Source organism: Engraulis encrasicolus, chromosome 6 (assembly GCF_034702125.1).
Source record: "Engraulis encrasicolus isolate BLACKSEA-1 chromosome 6, IST_EnEncr_1.0, whole genome shotgun sequence".
NCBI lineage: Eukaryota > Metazoa > Chordata > Actinopteri > Clupeiformes > Engraulidae > Engraulis > Engraulis encrasicolus.
The window spans coordinates 30,928,726-30,944,494 of NC_085862.1; the positions used below are offsets into that span (position 1 = coordinate 30,928,726).

The window sequence follows — 15,769 nt, forward strand, 5'->3', positions numbered from 1 at the left end:
CCTAATTACTATCATCTTACTTTTAAAGTAAGTCAGGTTTTACTATTATTGTTACAAGGTTTGAATATTAGTTTGTAGAAACAAATTTAGACAAGTGATTGGCAAGAGCTGGAAAAGCTTTATTCATGCTTGATGAAGATTCTCAGATGTGATTAAGCACAATTGTCTATTTTTGTGATTACATTTTTCATTATATTTGCATTTTATCACATTATTAAATGAATATTAACATTTTGTAATAATATTACATTACATTTTTAAGACAGTATGAGGGTTTTAAAAACTGTGCAAATCTCCCCCCCCCCCCAGTTTCTCTAGAATAATGTCTACGACACCAATGGCCCTTTGTGTAGAGAGGCGGTTGACGGTGACATCCATTGGCCTTCCAGAAATGTCTCTGCCACATAAATCGGGAGGGAATACAGTAAGTGACAAAAACAGCGAGTTTATTCACCACAGGACACAGAGCAATGTACTAGAGGACATTGGCAGGCCGGCATGCTGGTTTGGGAAATATTCGGAAACCTGCTGCAGACAACGTTACAGCATGAGTCCTCTACTGTATTTAAAGACATTCATTGCTGTATTTATTGTCACATCTTTATGGAAAAGACACATTATTTTTATTGATATGGTACTGAAAGGAAAATGGTGTGTGTCTGTGTGTGTGTGTGTGTGTGTGTGTGTGTGTGTGTGTGTGTGTGTGTGTGTGTGTGTGTGTGTGTGTGTGTGTGTGTGTGTGCACTGTAACAAATAGCTGTTTATTTACGGCAATTCTGCAACAGCATTCTACTGTTTTTCGAAAAAACAGACAACTACTGTGAAAATATTACTTTGAGTCACATATTGAGCATAAACAGTAAGTACTGCACAATAGCAGTATTCGCCGTTGTGGAAAAAACTAGAGATGCACCGGATCCTGATTTTTAGGATCCTGCCGGATACCAGATCCACTGAATAAGATCCTGCCGGATCCGGAACCGAATACCGGATCCTACAAAAGGGTCGAAACATATAGTCTACTCGCACACGTGGGCCCTTTTTATTACGTTGGCGCAAACTATTTTTTAGACGCATTGGCTTATTGCCACACTGCCTGCAATAGCCGCTTCCAAAGGGATTTCACTCCATGCAGTGATTGGGGTTGTGAAAGACTGAAAAGCCTAGGCTAGACATGCACCAGACCCTGATTTTTAGGTAACATGCCGGATACCGGATCCACTGCTTAAGATCCTGCCGGACCCGGACCCTGTGAAAAACTCTATTATCCTGACGGATCCGGAACCGGAACCGGATCCGGTGCATCTCTAGAAAATAACAAGTTATTTTAGGCAGCACCATTGAAACCCATTCATTCTCCACTTGTCCGTGATCACCATCAAACTTCAATACCTCCTGAAGAACTGAAGTCATTCTGACTGGTTAAAGATTATCTGATACTATCAAGCATGATGAAACAATTTCTAAGGAAATGCAGCAAAGTGTGTGTAGCACATGCATTTTGATAGTGATGAAAGTGTGAATGGCTTAAACATTTTAAGAACTTGTAACACTCTTGCAACAAGCAGCCCCATCTAAACCAATCTGCTAATCAGTGCCTGGCCTCACCTGAGTAGGGCTGTTATGCCATTATTCAATTACGGGCGTCACCTGCCAAGGGCCTGATGACTCTGGTCACATGGTACTCTTGCACCTGTATATAAATCTGGACTATCAACACTTCAGTTGCTTGCCTGCCTACTGGCTGGCCTGCATGGCACAGCATAGCACTTGTTTGCCTACAAGCTTGCCTACAAGCTTGCTTACATGCTTGCACACTTTCCTCTTTGTGAAAGCTTGCTGTATGTGGCATCATTTGTGGCATTGTTGCATATAATGTGCCTGCTGCAAATTAGGTATTGCTTTGAGAGCTAGCTTGTAGTGCTGCTTGTTTGCTGTGCTACTTGGTGCAAAATAATTTTTTAAAGACTGACCAATGCTATATTTATCATTGGCTCATCAAGAGATACAGTAAAAAGCCCACCTCGCAAACTATTATTGTAACATAGCACTGCGTACTCTGAAATTTTATTCATGCCCACACTTTCAAAGGACCACCGCAAACCATTTTCTCAATACAGCATTGCGCCATAGTATCATGCTCAAGGCACTCCAGTCATGGTGAACGATGGGAGGGTGGGGTGGTAACATGGCCAGGGTACCACAATTATGGAGAATGATGGGTGGGGTGGGAAGTTGCCATGGCCATATTCATGAATACAACTATGACCCAGTATTTGCCTGTCATCACACAGTACAATTCAACTTTTTAACTGAAAGGTACTGTTATTTTTCTGTAGAGTACTGTTATTTAACAGTTCAATTGCTGCTGAAAAAATGTTATATACTGTGATACATTAAACAGCAATGAGCTGTATTTGATTTTTGGTGTGAAATAACAGTAGAATTACAGGTAAATATAATTGCCAGTAACTGCCGTTATTTTGCAGGGAAATTCTCTTAGAGTGTGTGTGTGTGTGTGTGTGTGTGTGTGTGTGTGTGTGTGTGTGTGTGTGTGTGTGTGTGTGTGTTGTGCGCGCATGTCTGTGTGTGTATGCGTGTGCACGTGTGTGTGTGGGAGGGGAGAAAGATTTTTGTATATGAGCAAATGTTTGGGCCAGTGAAGGCATGTCTTAGATATAGCCCCTAGGACGAAACGATGTGTGTGTGTGTGTGTGTGTGTGTGTGTGTGTGTGTGTGTGTGTGTGTGTGTGTGTGTGTGTGTGTGTGTGTGTGTGTGTGTGTGTGTGCGCGTGCGCGTGTTCGTGTGGGTGTGTGTGAGTGTGTGGGTGCGTGTGTGTGTGTGTGTGTGTGTGTGTACACAGGTGCGTGTGTTTGTGTGATTGGGCTTCTTAGCCAACCAGACATACTATCTGCAGCTAAGCCCTAGGCACACGCATGCATCTCACGGAAGGCCACAGGTAGCACCGGGCAGGTTAGCGTGAGAAGTGTTTGATAAGCCGCTGTGTTTGTGTGACTTCTCTCCCGACACACACACACACCACACCCCACCTTAGTGTGTGTTGCGCTGTATTCTACTGTACATGGTTAATATCTGCTGCGCACTGTGGTGCATCATGGTGCAGGGCTTGTGCCGTGCTGGTGTTGATGTTTGGGTTGCACCTGCTTGAGTTCACTGTGTCAGTGTGTCAAAGCTGTCAGATTTACTTCAGAGGAGTTTGTATTACCAAAACTATCTCATTAGTTCTAATTTTCTTAAAATGTAAAGGGTACTAGGCAGCACAAAGCAATCAGAGTGCATTATGTATGTGCACAGTGTGCACAATTACTCTACACTATACCACTCATCAGAGAAATATTGGCTTCCTTGTATACTTATTGCCAGAGTGTCCATTTTGCAGATTTGGTAAACTCCTGCCTATTCTTTCAGCTGCTCTATCGCTGGAAGCGTTTTTTTTTTTTTTTTTTTTCATCCTAGTGTATCATTTAGTGTCATGCGGTTCTCCGGAGCTTTCCCTGTGGATGCCTGATATGGCAAGATAGCTTCCACCACACAACAGCTTATTACACATAATTATACACTGTCATCGGCAAAAGAAGAGAATTTACAGCATCCATTTTAACACTCCTTTATTGACATGTCAACAGGATCTTTAAAGCTTATGTTTTATGGCTTTTGGACAGAACTGGGGTGAGGAAAATTAAATAAAAGTGTGTGTGTGTGTGTGTGTGTGTGTGTGTGTGTGTGTGTGTGTGTGTGTGTGTGTGTGTGTGTCTCTGTGTCTCTCTCTGTGTGTGTGTGTGTGTGTGTGTGTGTGTGTGTGTGTGTGTGTGTGTGTGTGTGTGTGTGTGTGTGTGTGTGTGTGTGTGTGTGTGTGTGTGTGTGTGTGTGTGTGTGTGTGTGTACGTGTGTGTGCGTGTACGCCAGCGCACGCGTGGATATGAATGCATGTGAATTTTTCTCAAGAATTTTCTGTGTTGTTGTTGTTGTTGGTAAACAGCGGGTGTACTCGCAACACCATACTTTTGTTGTTATTTCACAACACCATACTTCCCCAACACCTTTGGTTTTCCTCTCCCATGTATTTCTCGGTGTGTTTATTGTTTTAAGCTTGCAATTCAATTCATTTTAAGAAAATGATTTCCCCGTGTGGCTAACTGTCGGTGACACACAAACAGAATAGGAAAATGATCATTGTAAATCAGTGGATGTGGGTGAGAAAGACAAACATGCATTTCTACTGTACATAGAGATGAAGAGAAAGAGAGAGGGAGAGAGAAGGAATGAGATATCCCGGGGGAACCGCTGACAGAAAGAGAGGCACGCACCTACTGTACACACAAACAGGCAGAGAAAAAGAGAGAGAGAGAAAGAGAGCAAGAGAGATAAAGAGAGATTCTCTCAAGCACATCACAGGAAAAAAGGAGACACTCACTTACAGTACACAGAAGTGGAGAGAGAGAGAGAGAGAGAGAGAGAGAGAGAGAGAGAGAGAGAGAGAGAGAGAGAGAGAGAGAGAGAGAGAGAGAGATAAATTCCCAGGCGCTGCTCCCAGGACTACGCTGGCCTAACCGCATGCGGTTCACCTGCAGTTCATTGCAGTAGACAGAAGGGGAGGCTGATGAATGTAATTCCTGACACCTCCAATTACTGCTTAATGACTTGGACCACGCTCTCACAGCACAGCGCAATCTACCGCTGCAAGTTCCTCTTTTATGTAAGCCACGAACTTGTGAACTTTTCGTGTGGTTTCGTGCACTTGGGTAAGCGTGTGTGTGTGTGTGCGTTCGTGCGTGTGTGTCTGTTTGTGTTCAGGTGTGCATGTCTGCAGAAGGTGAAGATGGAGAAAGAGAGAGAGAGAGAGAGAGAGAGAGAGAGAGAGAGAGAGAGAGAGAGAGAGAGAGAGAGAGAGAGAGAGAGAGAGAGATGGAGAAGGTTCAGTGAAATAAAGGAAGGGTCAACGTGCCACTAAATACTACCCTTCTTCTGACCAGATTGTCAGTCCATTATATGGAACATTGACAATTCTCCCATGCATGCAATGTGTCACTTGATTTCTGATACACAGTTTGTGGGCTTGCATTACGTTCTAAGACAAAAGCATTCAGCTACTGACTGTGAAGAAAGCAGTCCCGCACTTTAGCCATGGGTCATGGTTTTATTAGTCACTTTCCCCCTAGTATTAAAAACAGGCGAGAGAATCAGAAGTGTGTGACGCAGACAGACAGACAGACAGAAAGTCGAGAGTTGCTGTGGTGTAAGGAGTCAGCTGTTTGTAGCACGTCCAATCCAAACAATAGTCTCAAGATGGAGGAAAGCCAGTCACAGACGTTTAATAGCCACTTCCCAGCACCGTTGCCAGGGTTACGCTGTGAATTTCTTGCATGTGAGGTCATTGGACTTTCTGAATAATGGGTTCGCTGGGTGCAAATGTGTTCGGGTTGCAGAGTGCTGTATATACATGTGAAGTAGCTTTTCCATGCCCGCACCAAGACATCCGCACGTAACACAAACACACATACACACACAACACAAGCACACACACACACACACACACACACACACACACACACACACACACACACACACACACACACACACACACACACACACACACACACACACACACACACACACGCATAAGACAGACAGACAGGCAGTCACACACACACACACACACACACACACACACACACACACACACACACACACACACACACACACACACACACACACACACACACACACACACACACACACACGAATGGACTGCTAAAGGGGAAGAGGGGTGAATAATAGCTTTTAGTGTTCACATACACAGGATTAATCAATTGATATAACTGATATCTGATGTAAAACTGATATAAAATCTTATTTAATGGCACTAATTGCAAAGACTGCAATAATCTTAACAATAGTAACATGCAACTTTATTCAAGTATTGTAACACATCGTTGTGTATCTAATGGCTAAGCACAGTTCAAAAGAGGCTGTACACTTTATTTTACATTTGTTGAACTCACTTGTGGAAGAGTGTGAGAGTTTTTGTACCATTTTATGCGTTTTTTTTAAATAGAGGGTAAATTAGCTCAAATTGTATCAATGTTATAAGGTAACAGTGTCATCTATATACAGGACGGGGCATCAATAATGTACCATATTGTATTTGTACATTTTTATTTCTTTTATATTTTTTCATTCTCTGATCTTCAGATAAAGAACAATGTGGTCAATCATGTACAAATTAAAACAAAAAAACAATAAAATGCACTATGATTCAACTTTCAATTCACATTAAATATATATATTTTTTACCAATAATTAACCCAGAATGGGCGTTGGAGATGATTCCTTTAACTACATTTAATAAGACAAGACCAATACAAGTAAATTTCGTCACCATTACCAATCACCTGAGCCACGCAGGGCTAGGTCTGGTAGATGATAGTGCAAAAATAAGGGCTGATATTTATAGTGGGGACGATTGATGATGGTGATTTTGCCTTCTCTTTCACCAAAGTAGTCCATGATACATGGATACATTCCTTACGCTTTGTTCTCATCCAACGGCCCTTTTCCATTTTCTTTTCTTCTTTCTTTCTATTCTTCCTTCCTTCCCTCCCTCCTTCCCCTTATTTTTCTTTTCAATACATCTCCACCTTTGCCTCTATTCCTTTCCCTTGTCACATTTCCCTTCTCTCTCTTTCCTTTCATTGCCTCCCTCCATCTCTGCCTCTCCCTCCTTCCCTCTTTCTTTGTCATTCTCATCTCTCCATCACTCCATGCCTCACCCTCCCTCTGTCTATCCCACCCACACTCTCTCTCTCTTTCCTCTCAACATCTCACACATTCTTTCCTTTCTGTATCTCCTTCCATCACTACAGTCCCCTTCCTATCTTATCTCTCCTCCCCCTCTCTCCCCCTCTGATAACCCCACATCCCCCCCTCCCCTCTCCTCTGTCCCCCCTTTCTTCTCTTTCTCTCCCTCCATCCCTCCTATCCCTCCCATCGCTCCCTCTACTCCACGTCGGCGTCCTCCGTGTCCATCATGGCGGCGTCCTTCTCGGGCAGCAGTCCGTACTCGTTGAGGAAGGCCTCCACGTCGGTGGCGAAGAACTCGGCGTTGAAGTTCTGCGTGATGGCCAGGAAGTTGCCCAGCAGCTCGCCGGCCTTGTAGACCAGCAGCGCCGGCAGCACCTCGTCCGAGAACTTCTCGCCGGCGCCCGAGGCCTCCACGCTGATGCGGCAGAACTTGACGGTGGGGTACTCCAGGCTCAGGCAGTCCAGACAGCCGTTGAGCATGTCACAGCCGGCCACGCCGGCCTTCCAGATGTGCACCACCACCACCGTGTTGCGGTGCTCCTTCTCGATGACCTCCAGGAAGGCCTCGCCGTCCGCCAGCTCGTGCACGCCCTCGAAGCGCGGCCCGAAGCTCAGCCGCTCGTGCATCTCCTGCATGCAGTTCTTGCGGTAGCGCTTCAGGCACTGCTCGTCCGCCATGTCCTCCTTGATCAGCTCGTACTCCTGCACGCTCATCTGCAGAGGTGGTGAGGGAGAAAAGTGAAAACAATGAGAACATTTTATTGATAGTTATTATTAGTTAAGATCATGAGTTACCACCAATAGTTCTTATTATCATCATGAGAATTGAAAAAAACTGTTGTACTATCAAGTGCTATTGATAGAAAACATTGTGAGAATTGAAAGAAAAAAGCAAGGATTTTTTTCCAAAACACGTGCATAATACACTTTTATAAATCCATAATAGAGATCAGATGCAGAGATCAAAGAATGAGAAAAAGGGGCACTCCTAGAGTATCCGAGTGTGTGTGTGTGTGTGTGTGTGTGTGTGTGTGTGTGTGTGTGTGTGTGTGTGTGTGTGTGTGTGTGTGTGTGTGTGTGTGTGTGTGTGTGTGTGTGTGTGTGTGTGTGCACGCGCGCGTGTGTGTGTGCGCACACGTGTGTGTGTTTGTCTGTGTGTGTGTGTGTGTGTGTGTGTGTGTGTGTGTGTGTGTGTATGTGTGTGTGTGTGTGTGTTTGAGTGAATGTGTGTGTGTGTGTGCGCGTGTGTGTTTACGTTTGTCCCAACCTTGCGGTTGAGTCCTCCCCGGCCGTCGTTGGGTTTGTTTGGCGAGCTCATCTGCCGGAGCAGCTCCTTCTTCTTCTGGGGCAGGTTCTCCACGTCCATGCTCTCCAGCTTAAACCTCCTCCAGTCATTAATCACCCCCTTGGGCCCTGGACATACGCAGAAATGCACACAACATCACGCACGGGCGCGCACACACACGCCAAACAGATGCCAGATCCCAGACAGACAATACACACGTGCGCGCACACACACACACACGTGCGCGCACACACACACACACACACACACACACACACACACACACACACACACACACACACACACACACACACACACACACACACACACACACACACACACACACTCACACACACACACACGCACGCACACACACACACACACACACACTCACACTCACACACACACACACACACACATATACACTCACTCCCTGTCTGATAGCTCTATGAAATAATCAGCTCTGCGTGTTGTCACGAACACTGCCACAGGCGGACATGTGCTAATGCTTTTGAGATGATCTCGCCATTTGCCTAATAGTGTGGACAATTTATTTCAACACCAGCTAGGCGTGCATTAGACTCTGATGTTTTTTTCAGAGTTTTAAATGCACAAACATATTACCTGGCTCTGCACTGATCGTATAGAGGCTTTTACTGTTTTTAGGCCTACTGTACTTTTACTGCACTACCAAGGTTGCAATAGCATTAGTTGATGCACCGAATTCTCTATTTTGGGTAAATGCATTACATTGGCGATCCAATCAGTGGATTAAGCCAAACTGTTGTTGTCCCTTTCCTGTTACAACTAGTCCCCTGCCAGACAGCCTTGCCAGTCGTGCCACGTTGCCAATCCTGTGCCGATCATGTGCCGTCTTTGAGCTGTCATTGTAATAAGCATTGTATTATTTTGTTAAGCACCACATCGTGTTGAGTGCCAATCATGTGTCAACTGTCTGCCAACCACGTGCAGTCAGGGTGCCAATCTTATTCACTTGAGATGGGGATTTGAAGTTAATCTGCATCAAACAAGCATGTGATAGCCATTTTTTGTGGTACTTGTATTGTCAGGATGTCCTATTTGCTTTTTGGCAGACAATATTGTTTTGAAGCTCCAGTGTCTTTCACTTCATGGCTGTCATAGCGAAATGGAATTGAGCGGAGTGACTGTTGTTCTCTCTTTTTTTCCATTCATTGTGTGTTGCCTGGATACACATACACAAATCAAGGTGGTGGTGGTGGTGCTTCAAAGCTGCATGCTGTCGCTGCTCTTACAGTTGTTGATAGAAGTACAGTAAGTAATGAGAAAATAATGCATGATGCAGCAACTGCACCATGTTTCCTTCCTGCTGCATCTAATCTGGCTGTGCCAGTGTAAATAGCAACCACCAAACACTTCACTTTGATGAATTGACAACACCGTTGAACTTGGGGCAAATTTCCGCTCACCTGTTTGTGTAACCTGTTCGTCGTCTGCCATGTTGTCTCTGGATCTTCTTCTACCTGAGGAGGCATGAATGTGAGAATTAGGAGGATAGGAGTCAAACGTTAACGTCAAGATATGCTGAGTAATAATAGAATACTAGTAGTAGGAAATGGATCGCACTCAATTTTTCTTCTTTCTTGTTGTTTTCTTTTTATTTTAACATTGCAGACAACAAGAAAGAAGAAAAATTGAGTGCTATCCATTTTCTACTACTAGATTATTTCAGAGACGCACCAACAAGACGGAAGAGCGCGGCGTGTGGAAGATAACCTTGTAATAATAGAATACTAAAATGGCATACGATTAACAGGAATCAGAAAATTTAGACTAAAAAAGATCACAAGGATCCAGTAGTGTAAATGTGGCCCTTTATACATGCACAGTACATCGCATTTGCAAGTAACCGAACCAAAATATGTACCCAGGTCTCTGTGGACAGTGGTGACCGTAACCCATATACTGTATATCAACCTTAATTTGCCACCACTGACACTCTGGCCATCTTAGCCCAGCTTAGTGATTCGTTTCATTGTGTATTGTTCCTTACCATCACCAAAAATGGCTATTTCTGGTGTTGACCTGAGATTTTTAACTGTCTTCTGAACTCAAAACCAAATGCTGTATTTTTTAGAATATTGTGGAAGAATGTTTGTCGACAATGTATGATGCCTTTCTGTAGCTTTATCAATTAAACAATTAAACAGCAAGTGATTGCTGGTCTGTCAATTTCTGAAATTGTTTTAGGGGATGATTCAGGAAATTTGATTGTATGTTTCAGCTGCTTATAAAGCCAATTGCACTTCCTAACTATTTACTAACTATCCTATATGTGGTGTCAGTACACAGCTGCTAACTATAGGTTCACTGTTCTTTTTTTGTCATCAACATAAGGAACATGGCAGACTTCTCTAATACAGGACAGGCACACAGCACCAGTGACAGCTTCGGCTGGGCCCGCGACAAAACCATCCGAAATTCCTCTCCACTCAGTACATACAGTACGATGTGTAAACGGGACCCAATTCTGGGCCCCACCCTATGCCTGGGCCTGTAACGATCATCCCCCCCACCTGTCAGCTTCCATGCTTTAGCCCAGACAAACGCTACATAACACATTGCATCATTTACGCATCCACTCCCTCTTCACACATTACATAATCAGGGTTGATTCATGCAATGGCCTAAAGGTAGGAGGGCTTAAGCGTGTGTCTGGGACACGCGATTGGCTCATGTTAGCATCACTCCAGCCTTAGGTGGATTAACCGCAGACCCCACTGGATTAGGCCCTGAGTGGATTAGCTCATTTTTACTAGCACACGTGATCTGATCCGACAAACAGGAACTGGATGTTGTGACAGAGATAGCATCATTGCCAGAAAAGAAAAGTGACGGTTGAGGTAGGCATGGCTAGACTCATTCTTAGGCTCATTTATCCGTTATTTAGCCAGGATTGTCCCATTGAGACTAAGAGTCTTTTCTGCCAGGGAGTCCTGGTCAAAATGGCAGCCTACATATAGTTCCAGACATGGACAGACACAGACATATAATAAGGAAAATAAACTTTAAAAAGCCACATAAAAAAGGAACTTACATAATAGTATCAGATAAAAGTTATGTGGTATGTTTAGAAACAATGACATTCTGCTATACAGTATTAATTGCCCTCCTAAACGTCTCCAATGAGGGCAGAGAGTCCATACTAGATATATTCTGCAACTCATTCCATAGGTATGGAGCATAAAAAGAAAAGTGTGTTTTCCCTAATTCAGTACGAGAAGAGCAAGACTGAAGTAACAACTTTTGTGAGGAACATGTACCATATGATGAAGTGCAAGGAGTCAGTAAATAACAGATAAAATGGGGAAGTTTGCCCAACAATGCCTCAGGAATAAAAAAGTAACATGCAACAGTGGCATGTGCGTCAGACCTTTTTAGCTACTGACTGATGGCTACTGTTGTGCATTAGCCCAATCCTCCATTAGCTTAAAAAACACGGTTGCTGAGGCGGAATGCTACCATTGGTTACCTGCAATTATCACCAAAGCTAGCTCTGTGTACCTTTCCATTGCTTTGGGCAGACGAGATGACTGCAAAAGAGGACAGTGACAGGTATTTGTCACCACAGGCAGAACCATCATGACGAACGGAAGGAACAGTGACAAACCAACAACAGTGTCATTACAACTGCCCACACAACTCCTTCACTAAACTGATTGTATGCCTACACACACACACACGCATACACGCACACACGCAAATGTACATTGCTTCCTGGAAAGAAGCCTTAGGCTAATCAGAAAGACTAAGTTGACTTTGACTACATCATCTGTTGATGTTCTGTATTAAGACCGTGTCACTGCTCATCCACACTGTCTTCCTGTGTCTGGCATGAGGCGTGAGTGTTGTAGACTAGGTTATACACATATTTTCTATCATTTCACAATTTCACATGGTACAGTACACACTCATTTCACAATTTCACATGATACATACATACACTCATGGTATGCTTTAGGCATTGTCTGAGCATGAGGGTGCCGCAGACGCATCCATCTTCTCCCTGTCCTGATGCTGTTTCTGTCGTGCTAATGGACTCTGAGGCCTAGAGCCTACAGCTCCACAGGTGGTCACCAGCAGGATTTAAAAAAATACTTCTCTTTTCGTGCCATCAAATGTATGTGTGTGGGGTGGGGGTAATTCGGGTAATTTCTTTTTGGCAAGTTTGAACAAGAATACTGTATAATTTATGACCTGCTAAAGGCGTTTTATTTCTTCTTCCTCACATTACTTTGCCTGACTTTTCTAAAAGGGGCGAGGGGGTGGTTCTAGAAGCAGCCATTCCAGAATATTGTGGATAACTCTACTTGTTGTCAAGGTTTTCTGTTTGTTTCTGGCCATAAGTCATGCCACACCTGTCAGGATTGAAGTGTTGCTGCATGGGTCATAGTGAAATCATGTTTCCTGTGCTGGGTGACATTTGGCATGTAGCCTAACAATTTGTGCATAGCCTAACCTTTGTTATCTTGTGTCATAGCACAGATCAGTGCACAGAGAAGGCAAAATAGTGTGTGTGTGTGTGTGTGTGTGTGTGTGTGTGTGTGTGTGTGTGTGTGTGTGTGTGTGTGTGTGTGTGTGTGTGTGTGTGTGTGTGTGTGTGTGTGTGTGTGTGTGTGTGTGTGTGTGTGTGTGTGTGTGTGTGTGCAGGCAGGTGTGTGGGTATGACTGTGTGAGAGGTTTGCGTCAGACATCGCGTAAAAAGTCAACCACCTACGTCACTGGTTTAAACCTGCTTAGCTCCTCTCTGAACTCTAGGGACAATCAATTACAATCAGATCCACATGGAACCCCTTTTGCTCAGAAGCCATTTCCACGTATAGATATTTTTGAAAACGCATCAGTTTTGGTCTCTAGTTTTAGAGTATTAGAGTTTTAGAAAGCACATTTCAAAACTCTGGTTTTAAAAATATTCCATTTAGGGGATGAAACACCCCTGTTACAATGGAGTTTTTATTTGTATCCACATGTCGCATTTACACGTTAACGGATAACAGATAACAGATAATCAGCATTTTAAAATGTCTGCATATGTGTAACTTGCACCTCAGTCATGATCACAATCATTCTCAATCTCACTCTCAGTCTATCTCTCTCTTTCTGTCTGTCTCTTGCTCTCTCTCTCTCTCTCTCAGACACACACACGCACACACACACACACACACACACACACACACACACACACACACACACACACTTTCCTCACAAGTCAATATGTTCTTGTTCCTCCTAAGCTTGTCCTTCCTAAATCTTTACATCAAGCCCCTGTGAATTAGACACATGCACACACACATACAAACGCACACACACACATATACACACCCCCATACACTTTCCTCCCTAGTCAGTGTATTTCATGTTTGTACCGCAAAGACAGTTGGTTTTGACCTTGTTTGCGAGATCTGTTTTCAACCTGTCAGTTTGAATCTGGGGCAACAGGTCCGCATACAGTACATGCAGGCACACACACACACACAAACATGTACGCACACACATTACGGGTTACGCCTGGATATGTACCAAACACAGAAACTAGGTTTCTTTCATATTCTCTGCTTTTGTCTTCGACAAACCCCTCATTTACGTACGGCCTCTCAATTTATACATGCTGCGTGGTATCGATAGCCTCCACACCTTTTTCGGTGTATTGAAAATGTTTCATATGAATTCCAAAAGCACAGAGGGCCAATTAATCTACGTTTTGCCGCTTTTGTGCGTCCTGTATTTGTGTGTTAGCGTGTTTTTGTTTGGAGGTACACCTGGCCTAGTGCACCTGTTTTGGCATCCTCGTGAGTAAACAGTAGATGACGATGATGAACTAGATGAAAAAAAAAGCCCAACCCTTCCTGTCCACTCATAGACCGGTGTCAATTCATCTGGCTTCCATAAACAATGCGGTGACCATAGCAACACAGAGCATAAATCACGAATCACCTCTACGAATACAGTATGCTTGTAGCGAAAGCCTCAACCGGTTCAAAGTAGTGATCTGCATCTAAACATGACAGTATCTGCATCTAAAAATGACTTAGAATATCTATTTAAAGCCTTCCAGCACAAATAAAGATTAAATAAAATAAAATAAATTCATCATCTGGCTCTGAAACCCAATGGTCCCACAAAACAAACACATCACACTTACTCCTTTTAGGTTTCAGAAGATCCATCCTAAAGTACTCAAATGGCGTCAAAAGACCTTTAAAAACAGCCCGTAGTAGTGGATTGAAGATGGGGATCCGCAGGGAAGAAAAAGATCACGTCCACTATAGCAGGTTTCTACAGTCCACCAGCTTGCAAAAGTCCCAAGAAACCTAGTCTAAAAATGTGCCATCCATACACCAGACACAACAATGCAATCCAATACAATAGGACCACTGTGCTGCTTACTTAGAGGCACTTAATCCATCAGTCCTCTGTCGCCAGGAACACTTTAGCTCAGCACAAAGTACAACGTAAAAGGGCACCCATTCATTGTTCAATGAACCCTCATCAACCCTCATCACATATTGTTCAATACACCCTTCCTGTTTTTTTTTCAATGCTTGATCAATGCAATCTGAAAGGCAAACCCCCTGAAAACTTGATGCATGTTGTAGATCCATGCTGTAGAGCTAGAATCAGGCAGGCCAGAGTCTGTGCTTACCTGCCGAACAATGAGCAACAGGTGTCTTCCTCTGTGTCTACTCCTCTCTCTTCGACGTCCTGATCCTGTCTGTGAAATGCTCAGTCGGCTGTCCGGGGTTCACATATGTACGTGTGTACGTGTGTGTGTGTTTATGTGTAAGTGTGTGTGTCTGTGTTATGTGCCAGCAAGAGAGTCATAGAGGGAGAACAGAGAGCGTGTGTGTCCAGGGACAGGCCCTTGAAGAGGCTTCTTAGAATAGAGAGGGCCAGCGCACCTTACAGGAATAGCGCTCTAAGAGGATTGGAGCCCGAGCATTAGAGAGACCTGGGCTAAGTTAGACTGGCATGTGATTGTGTGATTGAGTGTGTGTGATGGTGGAGAGGAAGAGGTAAATAGATGTACAGTAGGCAGAGAGAGAGAGAGACAGAGAGAGAGAATGAGAGAGAGCGCAAAGGACAGAGGATGAAATAGAAGAGAATATACCATGAGTGTGCACAACTGATAGAGGATATATGACAAATGCTGAAGTTACCAGCTCTACCATGGTAACCTTTACACACACACACACACACACACACACACACACACACACACACACACACACACACACACACACACACACACACACACACACACACACACACACACACACACACACACAAATAAAACATAAAAACATGTGCAACTAGACTTCTGGACTTTCTGGATGTTTCTCAATGTGGTCCTGTATAACTTAACACTTGGAGCAAGACCAATGTCACTATCACTTTCATTTTAATTCAACAGCACAGTTGCACAGTTCCCAGTTGCACACAGTAACACCTTCGATTGTCAGTCTCCCATGAACTGGTTAGGTGAATGGGGATCTTCACAGACGCGAATGTACCCTAACCTACTTATGCACTATAGTCCATCTGTCAGCTCGGGTTAATCAGGGGTGTTGCTAAGGTGGGGGTAGATCGGTGTGATCAGGGCGATTCAGAGGCCTAGTCTTTCC

At 43.9% G+C, this 15,769-nt stretch overlaps 1 protein-coding gene across 1 annotated transcript; it reads right to left on the reverse strand.

The window, feature by feature from the left end:
- Positions 1-7,018: 7,018 nt before the first annotated feature.
- pdcb (phosducin b) lies at positions 7,019-9,587 on the reverse strand. The gene is made up of 3 exons (XM_063202051.1): positions 9,557-9,587; positions 8,091-8,236; positions 7,019-7,537 (listed from the first exon to the last, which is right to left on the reverse strand). The coding sequence occupies exons 1-3, from the start codon at positions 9,585-9,587 to the stop codon at positions 7,019-7,021; spliced, it is 696 nt and encodes a 231-aa protein (XP_063058121.1).
- Positions 9,588-15,769: the final 6,182 nt, after the last annotated feature.